This window comes from Haliotis rufescens, unplaced genomic scaffold (genome assembly GCF_023055435.1).
Source record: "Haliotis rufescens isolate VD_foot unplaced genomic scaffold, xgHalRufe1.0.p SCAF_15, whole genome shotgun sequence".
In the NCBI taxonomy this organism is placed as follows: domain Eukaryota; kingdom Metazoa; phylum Mollusca; class Gastropoda; order Lepetellida; family Haliotidae; genus Haliotis; species Haliotis rufescens.
In genome coordinates this window covers 5592903-5614049 of record NW_025963835.1, presented here as the reverse complement: position 1 = coordinate 5614049, position 21147 = coordinate 5592903, and the positions used below count along the sequence as shown (strand labels likewise).

Genomic DNA, 21147 nt, shown 5'->3' with positions numbered 1-21147 from the left:
GGAAACTGAACTTTTAAAGTCAGCTAACTCTCTTGCCTCGGGGAGATGAAGGTGGGGAGGGTCACGTACCATTAAAGGAGGTAGATCGTGATGAATGCAAATAATTCGGGACCTAATTTGCGCTAAAAACATAACATCAAATGGTTCAGTTGATATTTGTTGGGTTTTTCAGTATGCTTCAAAATGGGAGATCCGCGTATGATTTCCTTTGTTGTTTCTTTTGTTTTTTTTCTGCTTTTTCGTGTTCAGGGCACCTGGGAAGTCGTCTTTCAGTTGCCAGGATCCGCTGGTCGAGGGTTCGAACTCCATATCTGAACTATATCTCTCCCGTGTCAAAACCATGTCCGTGTTTGGATATTTCGCTGAGAAGCCGGGACGCCCTGATATATCTCATGTACTGTGTAAGGGGGCTGACTTTTAAAGTTTGGAACGTTAGTATATTGATATTCATTTATAAACAAATGGCCATATATTCAAGATATTCGGCATGAATACTCACTGATCAAAGCCAATTTCGAAAATGTGAATATACTTTACTCATTTGCATATTTGCATATTAATTTAGGCAATCCAATATGGCCGACCTTTACTTTTAATGTATGAAAGGTACCTAACTTCCGACGTCAAACGGAACTCTCTCATTTATGTTCATCCAAGCATCCTCTCGACGGCTATCATTGTCCATGTCAGCACCATACCCATCACTGTGTCTTCCTCCAGCGTACACCACGCTGACTGATAGCACTGAAATAGTATTCACATAGCGACGTTTAACCAGAGATAGACACCAGCCCCTTAGTCCGAAACTTATATAAATTAAGAGGGACTAGATATTTACTAAAAAATTCGTTCACCTCGTTTTCGAAGCAAACTAATGTTGATGTATGACAAAAAACATTTGACTTAAACACTGAAGGCTTGTTTTCAACAAATAACTATTATTTTGATATCCTTTTGTCTGATAAACGCAAATCGTTTCCTGAATTATGTGCTGGCACTTGGTATTTTTAGTGCACTCTTACCTCTTTTCGAAAAACTGTATCCCCTTTGTTATTCTGTTGTCTAACAAACGCATTCCGTATTGTTGGCAGACACTTGCTTCAAAGCGAGGAGCTCCTGTGAGACTTTTCTTGTTCTCCCTGATCAAACCACTGCACCCAATGCAATGTTCCCTAAGTACTCACATTCAAATCTGCTTCATCTTTTTTTATCACACTATAGTGCAAAATTCTAACCAAAAATATTCTGGAACATTGTATTTCACTATCACAAATTACTATTTTTCACGGACTTTCATTATTGAGCATTTTTTTTCAGATATACGTTTTAAAGTCATGCATATATATACAAGCATGAAAACACAATGTTTACAAGACGTCGTTACTCGAAATAAGTGTATGGTCGACTGAATCAGCATGACACATGTAAAAGTTTTTGATTTATCGACAACAATGCCAATTGCTGCTACTTTTAAGGTCTTCGTCTATTCACCCGCAACTATTTTGGCGATACGCGTGGTCTAAGGGAGGTAATTCAGGAAAAGTTATGATATTCTTTCTGAAAGTCACAAATATGAGTTCGATTCTGGCTTTGACCATATTGTGTATTTACGACAGATTGAAGTAGATAAGATTAAAACATTATTTTTTGTTGTATAGACTGAATTAGTTCAACAGTATTTCAGTGATGGTAAATCTTACAATTCTTTTAGAAAGTTGTCGAGATATTCTTTTACAGCAATTGACAGAAACGAGGGCTCGGAAATTTATTTAAAAATTATGAAAAATGAAAATAGCTGCAACAATCTTTGTTTCTATCTTGTGTCTCCGCTTTTCATTCTTGCCAAAGGTTTAGCCTACCTTGTTTCGTTTTAACCGGAAGATATTTTGTAACGACCGGACCCGGAAGTTGATATTTGAGTAAAATGGCGCTAAAGCCTAAGGTGAATCAGATTAATCAATCAAAAATGAGTCTGTAAATAAACACATGATGATGGCAGTTTGAAACAAAAGGATAACATAAAGCGATATACATATTGGATTATGTTCAAGACTTGATGTAAGTATTACAAATTAAATTTATTGCTGATGCTGCCATGAATCAAGTCAATTTCACCATGTCATTGTCATAACATAAGCTAATACGGCTCATTCATTCGTCTTCGGAGAACAAATAGATCGCATTCAAACGCCCGGGCTACTGGTATGTATAAGATGCGTATAGATTATGTATACTGGTATTTTAAATCGGTTGTCAACATGAATTGTTCAACCACCAAGACACTAAAGTTACATGGTCGTACATGTAATTTAATACTATTCCGAAACAGTATGCTATTTTTATGCAATATTCGCATTTTGAGCAAATGACATGTGGTCTTGGGACTTCATTACTTGTAAAAAGCTTCCCCATATGATGTGCTTATAGTGATTCTAAAGGAAATTACCCATGTTGTCATGATATTGATGACTGTATTTGCGCTGAAGGGGTCGTTGTCGACATGGGTACTACAGATATGTACCCAAAGAAAGCTTCTGTATACAGAAATGCATCCTAGCCAAAATCAGAAAACAGAAAGGTAACTAGTACCCTTAACAGCGAAGGGTCCATACTCCTGAACCCGAAACTGGACGAGGTTTATGTTGTAGCTCCGGTTCCACTGATTACGAGTGCAATCCCTTCAGCTGCATTTGCAGTTACAGAAAATGTACAATGTAGTGTACACCAAATAATGTTTATGTTTTGATGAAATAACTTGTCACTGATTCTAAATATGGCAATCATTTAGTGATTAGAACAATGAACCTTTTTCAGTAACAACAATCCAGCACAATGACTACAGTACCAGGCAACCAGCAGTACAAGATCGGGGGTGTGTCTGTACATTTCCCCTGCAAGCCATACCCCTCCCAGTTCAGTATGATGGACAAGGTAACTACTTCACAGACTAATATCATCATGCAAATTGGTTTCCAATGGGCCAGGTTTGGATTCGTTAAACCCCTTTTAGAGTGATCCTCACTTTGTCTGTGTGTTTGTGTTGTCAGATAATCAAGGGTATTGAGAGGAGACAGAACTGTTTACTGGAGAGTCCAACAGGAAGTGGAAAGAGTCTTGCCCTGCTGTGTTCAGCCCTAGCCTGGCAGAGAGCCGAGACAGGTGGGTAGACAGGTAGACAGAGTAGACAGGTAGACTGATAAGTAGGCAGGGAGAGTCCTGCCCTGCTGTGTTCAGCCCTAGCCTGGCAGAGAGCCAAGACAGGTGGGTAGACAGAGTAGACAGGTAGACTGATAAGTAGACAGGGAGAGTCCTGCCCTGCTGTTTTCAGCCCTAGCCTGGCAGAGAGCCGAAACAGGTGGGTAGACAAGTAGACAGAGTAGACAGGTAGACTGATAAGTAGGCAGGGAGAGTCCTGCCCTGCTGTGTTCAGCCTTAGCCTGGCAGAGAGCCGAGACAGGTGGGTAGACAGGTAGACTGATAAGTAGACAGGGAGAGTCCTGCCCTGCTGTGTTCAGCCTTAGCCTGGCAGAGAGCCGAGACAGGTGGGTAGACAGGTAGACAGGGAGAGTCCTGCCCTGCTGTGTTCAGCCTTAGCCTGGCAGAGAGCCGAGACAGGTGGGTAGTCAGGTAGACAGAGTAGACAGGTAGACTGATAAGTAGACAGTGAGAGTCCTGCCCTGCTGTGTTCAGCCTTAGCCGGGCAGAGAGCCAAGACAGGTGGGTAGACAGGTAGACTGATAAGTAGACAGAGAGAGTCCTGCCCTGCTGTGTTCAGCCTTAGCCTGGCAGAGAGCCAAGACAGGTGGGTAGACAGGTAGACAGAGTAGACAGGTAGACTGATAAGTAGGCAGGGAGAGTCCTGCCCTGCTGTGTTCAGCTCTAGTCTGGCAGAGAGCCAAGACAGGTGGGTAGACAGGTAGACTGATAAGTAGGCAGGGAGAGTCCTGCCCTGCTGTGTTCAGCCCTAGCCTGGCAGAGAGCCAAGACAGGTGGGTAGACAGGTAGACAGAGTAGACAGGTAGACTGATAAGTAGGCAGGGAGAGTCCTGCCCTGCTGTGTTCAGCTCTAGTCTGGCAGAGAGCCAAGACAGGTGGTCAGACATTGAAGTAGACAGGTAGACCGAAGAGTAGACAGGTAGACTGATGAATAGACAGTGAGAGTCTTGCCATGCAGTTTGTATCCTTCGAATTTTGGGAATTAATCAACCTTATTTCATGAATGAAGTATTTATCACTGAAAGTTTGCATGAAACCTGGGGATTTGTCACCCTGTGAAAGTTTATTCTATTTTCTTGTATTGACAGAGAAGCGAGATCAAGAAGAAGCAAGAAAGCAGAAAGTTCTTGAAGGTGAGGTGTCCTCTTCTGTTTGAAATACAATATTAATCCAGCCAACCCAAGACTTTTGCTACTGAACACCACAGGACAAGTAATCAGTTTGTTTTGTCACGAACGTATTTCAGGCAATGTGTCTCCCTAATATATGAACTTCTGTTTTGCGGAAGATAGGTTTATATAAATGTAGTTCAGTGTAATCGTCTCAATCATCTAAAACAACTACTATCCATGCAATATAACACGACATCTATTGGAGGCCAAGGGTCTATTCTGTTTAATGTTAGAAATGTGAAAACCTCTGACTGAACTTTCAAAAGTGATGTGAAAACCGCATATCCTTCACATGCCATTTCCAAAGACATGGAGATACCGGAGTGAAAGGGAGTAAGCTTTACCTGCCATAAGTTAATGTGATGGGGATCATTAATCTCATCAAGTGATGTACTCTCCATCTAATAAAGGTTCTACTTTTTGGACCACTTTGACCTTGCTTCATTTAGAGGCCAGCGTGTGTCGTTGTCTCAGCTTGTAATAGTGGTATGATTAATGAGTCATTTAACCTTACATGTATTGTAACTGTAGTATCATTATGCTATGATTTATTGATTAGATAGGGTATTAACCCAATGAACCATTGCTGGTCATGTTTCCTTCACATTCAATATTTATATATATTTTTAGATGCAGCAAATGGAGTGTCTGGATGTTTGTGCAACTGTCATATAGATGCAGCCAAACACAAGTCTGAGGGAGACTCGACGTCGGCCTACTTCCCCCCTCCGGAAGGGGCTGCAGCAACACCTTGTGCTAAAGGTAACTATGGTAACACCTAGAACCCTCCCTTTCTCATACTTAACCCATATGGTTTCTCATCTTGATTCCCCAGAAATTTGAATAATATTTTAATTTTTTTAACTTATCCTTATCTCACACTATGCAGTACTTCTTTCTTCGTCATTCCATATGTTCTACCCCATCTCATGCTGTTAGGTCCATGTAGCGTATTTGGATTGTTTCACCAGTTCTTGCTGTGTTTTCCTGCTCACAAGTTATTGTCATTTACTACACTGGACAGTGTTCTAATTTATTTGTTTTATTTCACTGTTTGAAACCAGCTTCCTCGTGTTGTCTCACGGTTGTGAGGCTAGGTCGTTCAGGCTAGGATCAAGCTTGGGTATCTGCGCCCACATTCCAGCTGAGGGATAAATGCATAGTGAGATGTAGGATATGTTTAAAAAATTTGAAATTTTCTTATAAATTATATATTTATATACTTATTCTATCAGTTTGTAAGAAAATTTCCCATTTTACAATTTCTTGGTTGATAGGAGGCTTGATATTCACTCTGTCATTAGCAATCACTGTATCGTCCGTTCAGACTTGGTAAGTAATGTCTGATGGTGTACTTATGTACATATAAGGAAGGACTGCCCCTGTGGTTTAGTGGAAGCATGTAAGATCAGTGGTTCAATCCCCGGCTGCATCATACCAAAAGACTTAAGAAATGGTACTTGTTGTTACCCTGCCTTGCTCTCGGCATTTAAGGACTAAAGGAAGGACTTGTTGGCTTTGAGACAGTATACTGAGTATGAGTGGGGTAGCACTTTAAAATTGGCATTAGTCCGGACTAGTAAAAGTAGCCATGCACATACGCATGCATACTAGTCGCAAGTGTAAGTGCAATAATCTTGGACACGCAGGCCTCAAAGTTTAAATTTTTACCAAGAAGCTATGGCTACGAGTATATTTTTCCAGGTAGCCGGTGGTAAAATCAAGAAGTCAAGCCAATATTGTAGTAGCCAAAAGCATTTGAAATTATCTTTAATCAAATGACTATTATAATATGTACAAGTTACAGCACTAGTTTTGAAATTGTATCTAAATGGAAACTGTACTTGAATTTTGTTACTTGTGACTTGAACAATGATGCAATTTATGTTACTAGATTATATACATGATATAGGTATATCCTCGCTTATCCAATGAGCATTGTCAACTAAAATAAAGTACTAATTACATTTATTTTTATGTATTTTGGTTCATATGTCGACTTCAGGAGGAATTATTTGAGAGTACAATTATTAACATTGATTAGGAAATGTGTTTTCTAACATCAGCTGTTATTGAAACAGAATTTAGTTGCCACAAGATATTCTTCTTGGTAGTCATTTGGCTACCTCTGAATTTTAGACAGTAGACTAACTGAAATTTAGGTCCCATTGGCTACTGTTTTAGTAGGCCTGACGCAACATTAAACCCCATTTCACCTCACCTCACATTTCAGGAACTATTTTACCATTTTGTCTTGGCATTTTCTAAGTTGGAAAATCTGTTGCTGTTTTTGGCCATTTGCAGTGTGTTTTTTAGTTGTGTTTGTTGTCTTGTGTAATTTCAGAGAAAGATATCATCTGTGTTGATGATGATGGTGATGGTGATTTTAAAGAAGACTCCAAGACTTTCAGGACTCCTGGCACCCACCAGGTTTGGCTATAATAACTCTCTCTTAACTGTCAGGACCCGTGAAGATCCGGGGTAGAATAGAATCAGCAAAAGGCGACTATGCTTGTCGAAAAAAGGCGACTAACTGGATCGGGTGGTCAGGCTTGCTGATTTGGTTGATGCAATATCATCGTATCCCAATTGCGTGGATTGATGCTCATAAGGACAATCACTGGATTGTTTGGTCCAGCCTCGATTATTTACAGACCACCGTCATATAGCTGGAATATTGTTGAGTGCGGCGTTAAACAATCAAATAACAAAATACTTCCATGTGTGTCATCCTCTTTGGTACAGGGATACAAGGATTTATACCATAAGACCTGGCTGTGTCCTCCTGCCTCAAAGAGGGGACAGTCATAGGTTCATTGTACTGTGAGAGGTTGACTTTATCTGTAGGGCTGGGATGATACACCAACTGTGCCATCCAATATGCACATGATTCCTTGCGTGGATTGATGCTCATAACGTCAATCACTGGATTGTCTGGTCCAGACTCGATTTTTTACAGACCACCGTCATATTGCTGAGTGCGGCGTTAACCAAATAAACAAACAAATACTACCATGTGTGTCATCCTCTTTGGTACAGGGATACAAGGATTTATACCATAAGACCTGGCTGTGTCCTCCTGCCTCAAAGAGGGGACAGTCATAGGTTCATTGTACTGTGAGAGGTTGACTTTATCTGTAGGGCTGGGATGATACACCAACTGTGCCATCCAATATGCACATGATTCCTTGCTCGCGAGCCGATGCACGATACTTGCATGTGCTCTTATCCGTGGTCCCTAAGCCATTTTTTGGTCATAGACAGAATGGCCAAATACCTGGCACACTGATGATTTACAGTTGGCAGTGTCAAGTATGGCACAATGGATGAAAATACTTCCGTTTTTCAATTCTAATTTTGACTCCTTATTAGTGTTTAGTGTAGCTGTTATTATAAAGCGAACTGTAAAGGTAAGAATCGATATGTTTTATTTAGTGTGTGACTGTGATCGAGAAGTAAAAGTATCGAGAAGTAAAACATTGCTATCCAACGATGCATCGGTGTATCGCCCCACCACTATTTATCTGCCCTCACTCTGGTCAAAATTACTACTGACAAATAGGTGAATTCTGATCCTAGTTTAAAGATGGCTGCCATTATTTCTTCATCATTCAAGTTGGTGTTGTTCATGAGTGATAGTGGATATTTCATCTGTCTCAGAACAAAGGATATATCAATGTCATGATTGTTTCTGTTTCAGCCAAGTTTATCCAAAAAGCTTCGGAGACATGTGATCATTGAATATGATGACTCTCCAATAAAACCAGGCACCATGGACACGCCCAAGGTTGAGAGTATGGAAGTCAACACGAAGATAGAGACAGTCAATATGGTGTCTCCCCCCATCACAGACTGCCAGGAATGTGACTGTGCCACTCTTAGCACCAGCAAGAAAAAAAAGTAAAATATATGTGTCTTCTTAGGGTTTTAGTTTAGAAATATGTTTAGCTCACCTGACTGAATTCACTTCACTGAAGTGTGACACTAAAGTGTGACTTTTCACATGCTTGTTCCCACCATTGATGACACCTTGCTTGATTCAAGAGGTTTGAATCTGATTTTCAATATGGCCGCCACGATAGTTTACCTATAACAGGGTCAATATAAAGGAAGTGGTTGTAATACAGTCAAGTCCTGTTAATCCGACTTGGTCGCATATAAGTATGTTGGATTAACGAGTATGTCGGATAAACAATTATGTCGGGTAAACGAAAAATTAAGTGGTATCATCATACGTGATTGAAAATCGGACTACAATGATAGATAACGATACAAGCAACTAATAGAAAAATGGAAAATGAAATATTCATATTGTTATTATATATTGTTAGCAGAATTTGTTTCCTTATCATGCTAATCATACAACCTCTAAAGCTTAGCAAAAGACTACAGTATCGGGCTGTATGACTGATTCAAAATACATTTAAAAGCATAGTCTGGAATGGCAGTTGCCAGTTTGAAACTAGTGCCGCAAAGTCTAGAAAGCTGCATTCTTAGTGGCTATGTCGACTTCCCTCTAGTAATTTCATTGGTCTGTCAATGTTCACAAAAGGTTGTTCTTGATGACATCGTATATTGGATAGCATTATTTTTGAGAGGGGATTGTCTAGTGAGTTGTTCCCCATAGATGTAGCTTGGCAACACAGATAAATGCGATGGCTGAATGATCACATCCAAAAGGGTGAGAGATATGACAATCATTATTGGAAGAAGGGCTGCTCCCTTTATGGTTTATTCTCCCTGCAGTGTTTTATTGTACGATAAACAACTCCTACTCATCATTTATTTCTTAAATAATGCCATCTTTTCTGATTCAGTTGATTTCAGATCACCAACACTATTTCACAGGGAATGTGTTTTTTTTCCAGAATCCCTCGAATCTACTTCGGAACCCGCACACACAAACAGGTAGCTCAGATTGTCCGGGAACTGAAGAAAACAGCCTACCTTGACGTCAGGTAATGAGTTGTCAGTGTCCAGAGTTAATCATGAAGGTCTAGGGGTCCTTGCACTTTCTGTAAGCGACACCAAAGAGCAGTAAGACACTGTTATCAAGATTGTCCAAACTTACATTAGCACTGTTACATATTTACAGACAGTCCACGTCACATTCAAGCATCATGCCGGTACTGACATCTGCCATTGTACAACTCTTTGGCTCCTGTTTGTTTGTTTGTTGTTTACCCCCGCACTCCGCTATATGACGGCGGTCTGTAAATAATCTTGTCTGGACCAGACAATACACTGATTGATATCATGAGCGTCGATCCACGCAATTGGGCTCGATGACATGCATCAACCAAGTCAGCGAGCCTGACCACCTGATCCCGTTAGTCGCCTCTTATGACAAGCATAGTCGCCTTTTACAGCAAGTATGGGTTGCTGAAGACCTATTCTACCCCGGATCTTTACAGGCCCTTCGGCCACTGAACACACGAGTAATGATTGTGATGAAAGTATACTATGTATACTTCAGGTATTTTACACAAGTGATTCAGACCAAGTGAAGATCCAAAGCTTGTCGTAGGAGGCGACAAACAAGATCATGTCGTCAAGCTTGCTGACTTGGTTGATTCATGTCATTGTATCAAAATTGCATAGATTGATGCTCTTGATGTCAGTCACTGGATTGTCAGGTCCAGACTGCAATTCCACAAAATAATGGTTTTGTGCACGCTTACAAATTGCAGGTGATATCTGTACCCTGTATATACCTGTTCTTGGTATTAGATTGATTTGTCTTTAAAAACTTTATTGTTGACATGTGTTTTGGTAAAATTTTGTCAACTGAAAATGCAGGATATCTTGACCATCAATTATCACTTTAACAATCAAAAGACTTTCAAATTAAGTGAACAAGGATATGATTTTCCATCCTCAAGTATCCAGTCAGGGATTCATGTAGACATGCTCCTGGGCTCATAGTCACCCACAAATGTCAGTAAAACTTCCAAAGTTGGAATTGAAAAAATCCAAAATTCATTTTGGTAGAGTAATGGCAAGAATACCGAGGGAAAGGCGTTTACTGACTTTTAAAGTCCAGTTTCCACCCCGGTGCAGAATGTGGTCGACTGCAGGAATTGCAAAGCATGTGTACCACCAACTTGGCGTCAGCAGATATTTTGCAAATCGTTTCTTGTTTTTAACCAAGGTACTCAAGACTTGATACACTTTGCGGGATAAGACCAGTTTTATTACAATATATTTATTATCGATCAGATCATCTTGACTGGGCGCTGCCATTTTGTTTGGAGCAAACACATGTGATATGAGAGGTGGAATTTGATTGGTCAGTAGGAAGGACACAGAACCTGTAATAGCCACTGGTGGTGAGACGATCGAAAATGAAAATTCCAGCCTTGTTCGGCAAGGGTGGAAACTTGACTTTTATAGTTAATTTATTGCCCTTGCCTTGGGAAGATGACAACAATAGAGGCTTTTGTTTATTATTGCATTGAATGTAATGTTAAAATACAATGTTTAAAGTGACCTCTGAATTTAAGAAAATACAAAGTTTGGAAAAAACCCATATTTTGAGAATGGTGAATGGAAAATATTTTTAACTAAATCCCTTGCAGTGTGTGCATTATTATGCCTCAGTTGTATGATGATAAATATCCTACACATAGTAGTGTTTCAGACCACAAAATAGGTATTGAATTACTCATCGAATTCCTCATCCAAATTGAATATATGGTCTGTAATGGCCGGTGTGGTGTGATCCTGGTGTTTCTGTAATGGCCAGTGTGGTGTGATCCTGGTGTTTCTGTAATGGCCGGTGTGGTGTGATGTGATCCTGGTGTTTCTGTAATGGCCGGTGTGGTGTGATCCTGGTGTCTCTGTAATGGCCGGTGTGGTGTGATCCTCGTGTTTCTGTAATGGCCAGTGTGGTGTAATCCTGGTGTTTCTGTAATGGCCAGTGTGGTGTGATGTGATCCTGGTGTTTCTGTAATGGCCGGTGTGGTGTGATGTGATCCTGGTGTTTCTGTAATGGCCGGTGTGGTGTGATCCTGGTGTCTCTGTAATGGCTGGTGTGGTGTAATCCTGGTGTTTCTGTAATGGCCGGTGAGGTGTGATCCTGGTGTTTCTGTAATGGCCAGTGTGGTGTGATCCTGGTGTTTCTGTAATGGCCGGTGTGGTGTGATCCTGGTGTTTCTGTAATGGCCAGTGTGGTGTGATCCTGGTGTTTCTGTAATGGCCGGTGTGGTGTAATCCTGGTGTTTCTGTAATGGCCAGTGTGGTGTAATCCTGGTGTTTCTGTAATGGCCAGTGTGGTGTTATGTGATCCTGGTGTTTCTGTAATGGCCAGTGTGGTGTGATGTGATCCTGGTGTTTCTGTAATGGCCAGTGTGATGTGATCCTGGTGTTTCTGTAATGGCCAGTGTGGTGTAATCCTGGTGTTTCTGTAATGGCCAGTGTGGTGTGATCCTGGTGTTTCTGTAATGGCCAGTGTGGTGTGATCCTGGTGTTTCTGTAATGGCCGGTGTGGTGTAATCCTGGTGTTTCTGTAATGGCCAGTGTGGTGTAATCCTGGTGTTTCTGTAATGGCCAGTGTGGTGTTATGTGATCCTGGTGTTTCTGTAATGGCCAGTGTGGTGTGATGTGATCCTGGTGTTTCTGTAATGGCCGGTGTGGTGTAATCCTGGTGTTTCTGTAATGGCCAGTGTGGTGTGATCCTGGTGTTTCTGTAATGGCAGGCGTGGTGTGATCCTGGTGTCTCTTTAATGGCCGGTGTGGTGTGATCCTGGTGTCTCTGTAATGGCCGGCGTGGTGTGATCCTGGTGTCTCTGTAATGGCCGGTGTGGTGTGATCCTGGTGTTTCTGTAATGGCCAGTGTGGTGTAATCCTGGTGTCTCTGTAAAGGCCGGTGTGGTGTGATCCTGGTGTCTCTGTAATGGCCGGTGTGGTGTGATCCTAGAGTCTCTGTAATGGCCGGTGTGGTGTGATCCTGGTGTCTCTGTAATGGCCGGTGTGGTTTAATCCTTGTGTTTCTGTCATGGCCGGTGTGGTGTGATCCTAGAGTCTCTGTAATGGCCGGTGTGGTGTGATCCTGGTGTCTCTGTAATGGCCGGTGTGGTGTGATCCTGGTGTCTCTGTAATGGCTGGTGTGGTGTGATCCTGGTGTTTCTGTAATGGCCGGTGTGGTGTGATCCTAGAGTCTCTGTAATGGCCGGTGTGGTGTGATCCTGGTGTTTCTATAATGGCTGGTGTGGTGTAATCCTGGTGTTTCTGTAATGGCCGGTGAGGTGTGATCCTGGTGTTTCTGTAATGGCCAGTGTGGTGTGATCCTGGTGTTTCTGTAATGGCCGGTGTGGTGTGATCCTGGTGTTTCTGTAATGGCCAGTGTGGTGTGATCCTGGTGTTTCTGTAATGGCCGGTGTGGTGTAATCCTGGTGTTTCTGTAATGGCCAGTGTGGTGTAATCCTGGTGTTTCTGTAATGGCCAGTGTGGTGTTATGTGATCCTGGTGTTTCTGTAATGGCCAGTGTGGTGTGATGTGATCCTGGTGTTTCTGTAATGGCCAGTGTGATGTGATCCTGGTGTTTCTGTAATGGCCAGTGTGGTGTAATCCTGGTGTTTCTGTAATGGCCAGTGTGGTGTGATCCTGGTGTTTCTGTAATGGCCAGTGTGGTGTGATCCTGGTGTTTCTGTAATGGCCGGTGTGGTGTAATCCTGGTGTTTCTGTAATGGCCAGTGTGGTGTAATCCTGGTGTTTCTGTAATGGCCAGTGTGGTGTTATGTGATCCTGGTGTTTCTGTAATGGCCAGTGTGGTGTGATGTGATCCTGGTGTTTCTGTAATGGCCGGTGTGGTGTAATCCTGGTGTTTCTGTAATGGCCAGTGTGGTGTGATCCTGGTGTTTCTGTAATGGCAGGCGTGGTGTGATCCTGGTGTCTCTTTAATGGCCGGTGTGGTGTGATCCTGGTGTCTCTGTAATGGCCGGCGTGGTGTGATCCTGGTGTCTCTGTAATGGCCGGTGTGGTGTGATCCTGGTGTTTCTGTAATGGCCAGTGTGGTGTAATCCTGGTGTCTCTGTAAAGGCCGGTGTGGTGTGATCCTGGTGTCTCTGTAATGGCCGGTGTGGTGTGATCCTAGAGTCTCTGTAATGGCCGGTGTGGTGTGATCCTGGTGTCTCTGTAATGGCCGGTGTGGTTTAATCCTTGTGTTTCTGTCATGGCCGGTGTGGTGTGATCCTAGAGTCTCTGTAATGGCCGGTGTGGTGTGATCCTGGTGTCTCTGTAATGGCCGGTGTGGTGTGATCCTGGTGTCTCTGTAATGGCTGGTGTGGTGTGATCCTGGTGTTTCTGTAATGGCCGGTGTGGTGTGATCCTAGAGTCTCTGTAATGGCCGGTGTGGTGTGATCCTGTTGTTTCTGTAATGGCCGGTGTGGTGTGATCCTGGTGTTTCTATAATGGCCGGTGTGGTGTAATCCTGGTGTTTCTGTAATGGCCGGTGTGGTGTGGTGTGATCCTGGTGTTTCTGTAATGGCCGGTGTGGTGTAATCCTGGTGTTTCTGTAATGGCCAGTGTGGTGTGATCCTGGTGTTTCTGTAATGGCCGGTGTGGTGTAATCCTTGTGTTTCTGTAATGGCCGGTGTGGTGTAATCCTGGTGTTTCTGTGGACAGCATGACGATACTGGGGAGTAGGGAGCACACCTGTATCCACCCCGTGGTGTCCAAGATGGCCAGCAAGAACGAGGGCTGTCAGGAACTGTTGAAGGTACAGCCTTATATCATTTATTATCCCCCGCCGCGCGAAACCGTCCGTGTGTCCGTCCGTACGTCCGTCTGTCCGTCCGTACGTCCCACCTGTTTGTTGCCGCGATATCTCAAGAACTAAACACTGGATTGTCTTCATATTTGGAACTATGGTGTATATACAGACTCCGCAGACACCAGTCGGTTTTGGTGACCTTGAACCCATTTTCAAGGTCACAGCAGACAAATCTGCTTTTAGAGTTGGAAAACGGTGTTGCCGCGATATCTCAAGAACTAAACACTGGATTGTCTTCATATTTGGAACTATGGTGTATATACAGACTCCTCAGACACCAGTCGGTTTTGGTGACCTTGATCCCATTTTCAAGGTCACAGCAGACAAATCTGCTTTTAGAGTTGGAAAACGGTGTTGCCGCGATATCTCAAGAACTAAACACTGGATTGTCTTCATATTTGGAACTATGGTGTATATACAGACACCGCAGACACCAGTCGGTTTTGGTGACCTTGACCCCATTTTCAAGGTCACAGCAGGCAAATCTGCTTTTGGAGTTGGAAAACGGTGTTGCCGCGATATCTCAAGAACTAAACACTGGATTGTCTTCATATTTGGAACTATAGTGTATATACAGACTCCGCAGACACCAGTCGGTTTTGGTGACCTTGATCCCATTTTCAAGGTCACAGCAGGCAAATCTGCTTTTAGAAATGGAAAACGGTGTTGCCGCGATATCTCAAGAACTAAACCTCTCGATTGTCTTCATATTTGGAACTATGGTGTATATACAGACACCGCAGACACCAGTCGGTTTTGGTGACCTTGACCCCATTTTCAAGGTCACAGCAGGCAAATCTGCTTTTGGAGTTAGAAAACGGTGTTGCCGCGATATCTCAAGAACTAATCGCTGGATTGTCTTCATATTTGGAACTATAGTGTATATACAGACACCGCATACACCTGTCAGATTTGGTGACCTTGACCCCATTTTCAAGGTCACAGCAGGCAAATCTGCTTTTGGAGTTGGAAAACGGTGTTGCCACAATATCTCAAGAACTAATCGCTGGATTGTCTTCATATTTGGTACTATGGTGTATATGGCGGGGGATATTTCGTCACTCTGTGACAAATACTTGTGGTAACAAGTTTTCCAACTGATCTTTTAAAAGTAATTTCAATTTGGTATCAATAAAGAAAAAATGAAAGTTCCTTTCTTTTCACAATTTACTGACAGTTTTTAACATGTACAGTAAACTATGGTTATAACAAACACAAAGGGACCACCAATTTCAGTTTGTTATAACTGTAGTTCATAATAAGTATAAATACAGCATAACTACTACAAATAGTAGGGATAAAAAATAAGTTTGTTATAAGATTGTCGTTATAAACGTAGTTTAACGTAGTAACTAATTGTCATAATGTAATTTTCCACTCATATCAGACAGGTGGTTTATGTATACTTGAAACTGGGGAGAAAACAACCATTCCCTCTAGATTGTCACCTCTCGCGGCAAAAGGCCAAATGGCAGTCCCTCAGGTTTCACCTTGACCTACAACACTAGAGGTCAAGGGTCCACCAATAATCGTTATTAAGAGTCCCTACATGAAGTCTGAGTGTTACCTCGTTCCAATTAGGGTCCTGGCTGTCGGATGAAGGACCGGGCCAAGTCCATCTCAAGCCAGGAGGGCATCCGTCGGATGGGGCTGATGACGGCCTGGGACCTCGAGGACATGGTGAACATGTGCAAGAAGCAAAAGGTAGGACTCAGGGCAGTGTATGGTGGAGCGATCCTAGCGCTACGACTGATCCAGCTCCAGTCCTTTAACGTTGACTGATGATCAGACTGGTGAGATCGCTCTGCAGCACTTGGGATCCTGGATTAACCATGTGTACAGTGTTCATGATCTGATTCCTCTCCCTAGGACTCTGTGGAATACTGGGTGAGGTTAGGTCCCCAGTACCCCATGCTTGTTGGTTGGTTGGTTGGTTTGTTGTTTAACGCCGCGCTCAGCAATATTCCAGCTATATGATGGCGGTCTGTAAATAATCGAGTCTGGACCAGACAATCCAGTGATTGACATCATGGGCATCGATCCATGCAATTGGGATCGATGACATGCATCAACCAAGTCAGCGAGCCTGACCACCAGATCACGTTAGTCGCATCTTACGACAAGGATAGTCGCCCTTTATGGTAAGCATGGCTTATAATACTAGTCCAGAGTTCCAATTTGTAGCAAAATCGAGACCTGGTTCAGAATTATAGCCCTAGTGCTACTGGTCAGTGTGGACAACCATCATTGGATTTTTATTAGTTTTCTCAGGCTAGGGGACAAGCATGAAGTGGGAAGACTCATGTGTGATCTGTGTGATTGTGTTTCATCATACCCTGACGACATGGCTCATCGCTTGTGCTGTCAATAAGAGTGGTTGGCCTGCCCCAGACATACAGGCAAGCGTGAAGCTGAAAAAATATTGCTGGCATCGCTCAATCAAAAGACTCATTGCCCTCCAATTCAAACAACCCACCAACTCACCAACCAAACCACTCTATTCCTCTATCATGCACTCTCCATCTTCCCAAGGCAAGGGAGTTAACTGACTGTAAATGTCCAGATTTTTACCCTTACCAAACTACACTGGAATTTCGTGGCTCGATCATAGCGCAACCAGTGGCTATTACGAGTTATGCCCTTCTATGTCCCTCCTATTGACCAATCAGATTCCACTTTTCATATAACTTGCTTTGGCTTCAAACAAAATGGGGGCCCCCAGTCAAACCGAGAGTATCGATAATCAAGGTCTATATTGTAATAAAATGGGTCTGAACTCTCAAAGGGGATCAATTTACTGGAAAAGACATGAAAAGATTTGGAAAAAATCTGTGGACGCTGTTGATGGAACACATGGTTTGCAAATCCTGCAATCGAGTGAAATCTCCACGGCAGTTTATGAACCAGATGTTGATTTTGATTGAACTATGCATAGATTCCAGCCAAAAGATAACTCCGGAATTTCAGCCTTGTTCAGCAAGGATGGAAACTAGACTTTAATAGTCAGTTAACTCCCTTGCCTCGGGAAGATGCTCACTCTCTAGCTAGTAACCAGACACACAAACCTGGACTACATGTGGTCAGTCAGCCTGGCCCAGCCCTGTTTTTTTATTTCTACGGATATAGTGATCAACATGTCTGACGCAGAGCTCCAAAATCGTTTACGGTAATATTTCTGGAATAATCTTGCTATACAGATTTATCTAGTGGTCAACTGGAGCCCTTTGATGATATGGGATTTTTGTCTCTTTTATTTTTTTATGTTTTTATCACAACAAGTTGGACTGATACTGAAAATGAGGGAAATGCTCATTTCCGGAGAAGAACTCTAAAACCGTCAAATATTTCTTGATGAAACTTGCTATGCAGATCAGTCAAGTGGTGAACTGGTGTCATTTGATGATTTTGGATTTTTAAAAGTACTGAAAAGCTACTTATAACCAGTAGCTTAACTCCTTTTCCAAATTGCACCAAACAGGGGGATATGTCATCTCCTTGTTTACTGCTGGAATATGTGTGACTGGGTGTAAGGTAACATTCTCTGGATCCTCCTTCAGGCCTGTCCCTACTTCCTGACACGAGCTCTGAAGGAACAATCTGAGATCATCATCTGCCCCTACAACTACCTGGTGGACCCTATCATCAGAGAGAGCGTAAGTACAGCATCATCAGAGAGAGCGTAAGTACAACATCATCAGAGAGAGCGTAAGTACAGCATCATCAGAGAGAGCGTAAGTACAGCATCATCAGAGAGAGCGTAAGTACAGCATCATCAGAGAGAGCGTATGTACAGCATCATCAGAGACAGCGTAAGTACAGCATCATCAGAGAGAGCGTATGTACAGCATCATCAGAGAGAGCATACGTACAGCATCATCAGAGACAGCGTTAGTACAGCATCATCAGAGAGAGCGTATGTACAGCATCATCAGAGAGAGCGTAAGGTAATCATGAGAGACAGTGTAAGGTTATCATGCGAAACAGTGTAAGGTAATTATGAGAGACAGCGTAAGGTAATCATCAGAGACAGTGTAAGGTAATCATCAGAGACAGTGTAAGGTAATCATCAGAGACAGCGTAAGGTAATCATCAGAGACAGTGTAAGGTAATCATCAGAGACAGTGTAAGGTAATCATCAAAGACAGCGTAAGGTAATCATCAGAGACAGTGTAAGGTAATCATCAGAGACAGCGTAAGGTAATCATCAGAGACAGCGTAAGGTAATCATCAGAGACAGTGTAAGGTAATCATCAGAGACAGTGTAAGGTAATCATCAAAGACAGCGTAAGGTAATCATGAGAGACAGCGCAAGGTAATAATCAGAGACAGCGTAAGGTAATCATCAGAGACAGTGTAAAGTAATCATGAGAGACAGTGCAAGGTTATCATGAGAGACAGTGCAAGGTAATCATCAGAGACAGTGCAAGGTAATCATCAGAGACAGCGTAAGGTAATCATCAGAGACAGTGTAAGGTAATCATCAGAGACAGTGTAAGGTAATTATGAGAGACAGCGTAAGGTAATCATGAGAGACAGTGTAAAGTAATCATGAGAGACAGTGCAAGGTTATCATGAGAGACAGTGCAAGGTAATCATCAGAAACAGCGTAAGGTAATCATCAGAGACAGTGTAAGGTAATCATCAGAGACAGCGTAAGGTAATCATGAGAGACAGCGCAAGGTAATCATCAGAGACAGCGTAAGGTAATCATGAGAGACAGTGAAAGGTAATCATGAGAGACAGTGCAAGGTTATCATGAGAGACAGTGCAAGGTTATCATCAGAGACAGTGCAAGGTAATCATCAGAGACAGCGTAAGGTAATCATCAGAGACAGTGTAAGGTAATCATCAGAGACAGCGCAAGGTAATCATCAGAGACAGCGTAAGGTAATCATCAGAGACAGTGTAAAGTAATCATCAGAGACAGTGCAAGGTAATCATGAGAGACAGTGCAAGGTAATCATCAGAGACAGCGTGAGGTAATCATCAGAGACAGTGTAAGGTAATCATCAAAGACAGCGTAAGGTAATTATGAGAGACAGCGCAAGGTAATCATGAGAGACAGCGCAAGGTAATCATGAGAGACAGCGTAAGGTAATCATGAGAGACAGTGTAAAGTAATCATGAGAGACAGTGCAAGGTTATCATGAGACACAGTGCAAGGTAATCATGAGAGACAGCGCAAGGTAATCATCAGAGACAGTGTAAGGTAATCATCAGAGACAGCGTAAGGTAATCATGAGAGACAGTGCAAGGTAATCATGAGAAACAGCGTAAGGTAATCATGAGAGACAGTGCAAGGTAATCATGAGAAACAGCGTAAGGTAATCATCAGAGTCCCATCATCATCAGGGAGAGAGAGGTCCATCATAGGAGAGTTTTGAACTGTAAAAGTGTCTGTTGAAAATGAAACAAACAGAAGCCAATTCTTAATGCAAGAGGTCATGAACAATTTACTCTGATGATTTAACAGTGAACTTGATCCTCAATGATCTATGTTTCATCATTGTTCATGTGCCAGCTGCTGGGATCATGCTACAGCCACTCTTGGAGCATGATTGTTTGAATCTAGCATGTATTTACAAGTCAGATTACCAAGAGTTTGCAGTTGTCTTTCCATCTGTTAAACAAGTAACTAATTTGATTGAGCCTGAGGCTAGAAAATCAAGACAATTGACTAGCAGCACCCTCAAACAGAACTGATGCTTTTCTAAGAATTCTCACAACATTGAATTTCTACTGTTATTTCCATTATATTTACAGATGGAGATAAACTTGAAGGACCAGATAATCATCCTAGATGAGGCTCACAACATTGAGGACTCGTCACGGGAAGCGGGCAGTCAGAGCTTGAGACAGGAGCTCATACAGAAGGCCATCACAGAGCTGCGAGCCATGGGTAGGTTGGGCCGGGGCAACAGGAATACCACTGACATCGGGAGAATTATTATTGATAGTTCAGGACACTGGACAGGGGAGATAGTACTATGGATAAACAACTTCTTTATTAGTTATATAGTACTGTGTTCCCTGGCTATCGGGCCCTTCATTATAGCACTAACTTGATTGTAGCGTGTCATAATGCTTGGCTCCCAAAATTTACTTGCATTTTTAATCAACTCAAGTTTTACACAAACAAGTTTTTTCCTCATCTCAAAAAACATAAGCTGATCACCACGAGCACACAATTTGATCCCATTATTATATTATCTGGTTATAAAAATGATTCATTGTATATCTGGACTTATGTTTGTAATATAGTTAATTAATTTTATTTAAAATTTCATTCAATATTGTTTACATTAATTTCGGCGCATCAAACACCGGGAACCGGTTTTAACCCCAGTGAGGGGGATCCCCTCAGTGGGGGAATTTTGAGGGGGACAATTTTGCCTGTTGTTCTTTATTGTCTGTTTTACACTATTTCCTTTTTCAATTTTAATTTTGTTCAAGCATTCATTATTAAGTATGCCCTAAAGTATTATAATCTGCAAAGTTGCTATGTTGACTTTACTTACTCTTTAAAGATATTAGGTAAGACACTGTTGAAATTATGAAATTTGTAGTACTATTGCAGAAAGGGGTGTGATGATTTATCACACTATCGATGCATCACAATTGATCTAGGTTGAAAAAAAAATAACACGTGACCATGAGCATGATAAGTCCCAGACTATACCTGCTTTGGGTACTACCCACTTAAGACTGTGTTCTTTCCTTCAGTGAACGCTGGAGTAGATGCATCAGACTCAATGTTGCTGGAGAAGGTGGTAAGTCAGATGAGAAATAAACTGAATCATCATTAATTGAAATGATGCCATTTGATTTCACTCAGTGCACTAACAGTAGCGCTAGACCCATGTGTTGATTCCAGAATTGGTTTGTTTGTTTGTTTGTTGTTTAACGCCGCACTCAGCAATATTCCAGCTATATGACGGTGGTCTGTAAATAATGGAGTCTGGACCAGACAATCCAATGATTGACATC

General features: G+C 42.2%; 1 protein-coding gene and 1 long non-coding RNA gene across 2 annotated transcripts in view; one reads left to right on the top strand and one right to left on the bottom strand.

Moving 5' to 3' along the window:
• Positions 1-691: 691 nt before the first annotated feature.
• On the bottom strand, positions 692-9405 carry LOC124135000. Its single transcript, XR_006861190.2, has 3 exons — positions 9336-9405; positions 8342-8475; positions 692-744 (listed from the first exon to the last, which is right to left on the bottom strand). It is a non-coding gene; the product is annotated as an uncharacterized LOC124135000 (long non-coding RNA).
• The window catches only part of LOC124134999 (Fanconi anemia group J protein homolog), a 45706-nt gene continuing 26465 nt past the window's right edge, over positions 1907-21147 (top strand). Inside the window, exons 1-13 of the mRNA XM_048396077.1 lie at positions 1907-2058; positions 2815-2931; positions 3048-3159; positions 4305-4349; positions 5019-5150; positions 6733-6818; positions 8089-8288; positions 9257-9346; positions 14013-14106; positions 15742-15864; positions 17718-17813; positions 19924-20059; positions 20884-20930. Coding sequence (XP_048252034.1) covers positions 2833-2931; positions 3048-3159; positions 4305-4349; positions 5019-5150; positions 6733-6818; positions 8089-8288; positions 9257-9346; positions 14013-14106; positions 15742-15864; positions 17718-17813; positions 19924-20059; positions 20884-20930 — 1260 coding nt within the window. The 5' untranslated portion in view covers positions 1907-2058; positions 2815-2832. The remainder of the gene's footprint in view (positions 2059-2814; positions 2932-3047; positions 3160-4304; positions 4350-5018; positions 5151-6732; positions 6819-8088; positions 8289-9256; positions 9347-14012; positions 14107-15741; positions 15865-17717; positions 17814-19923; positions 20060-20883; positions 20931-21147) is intronic.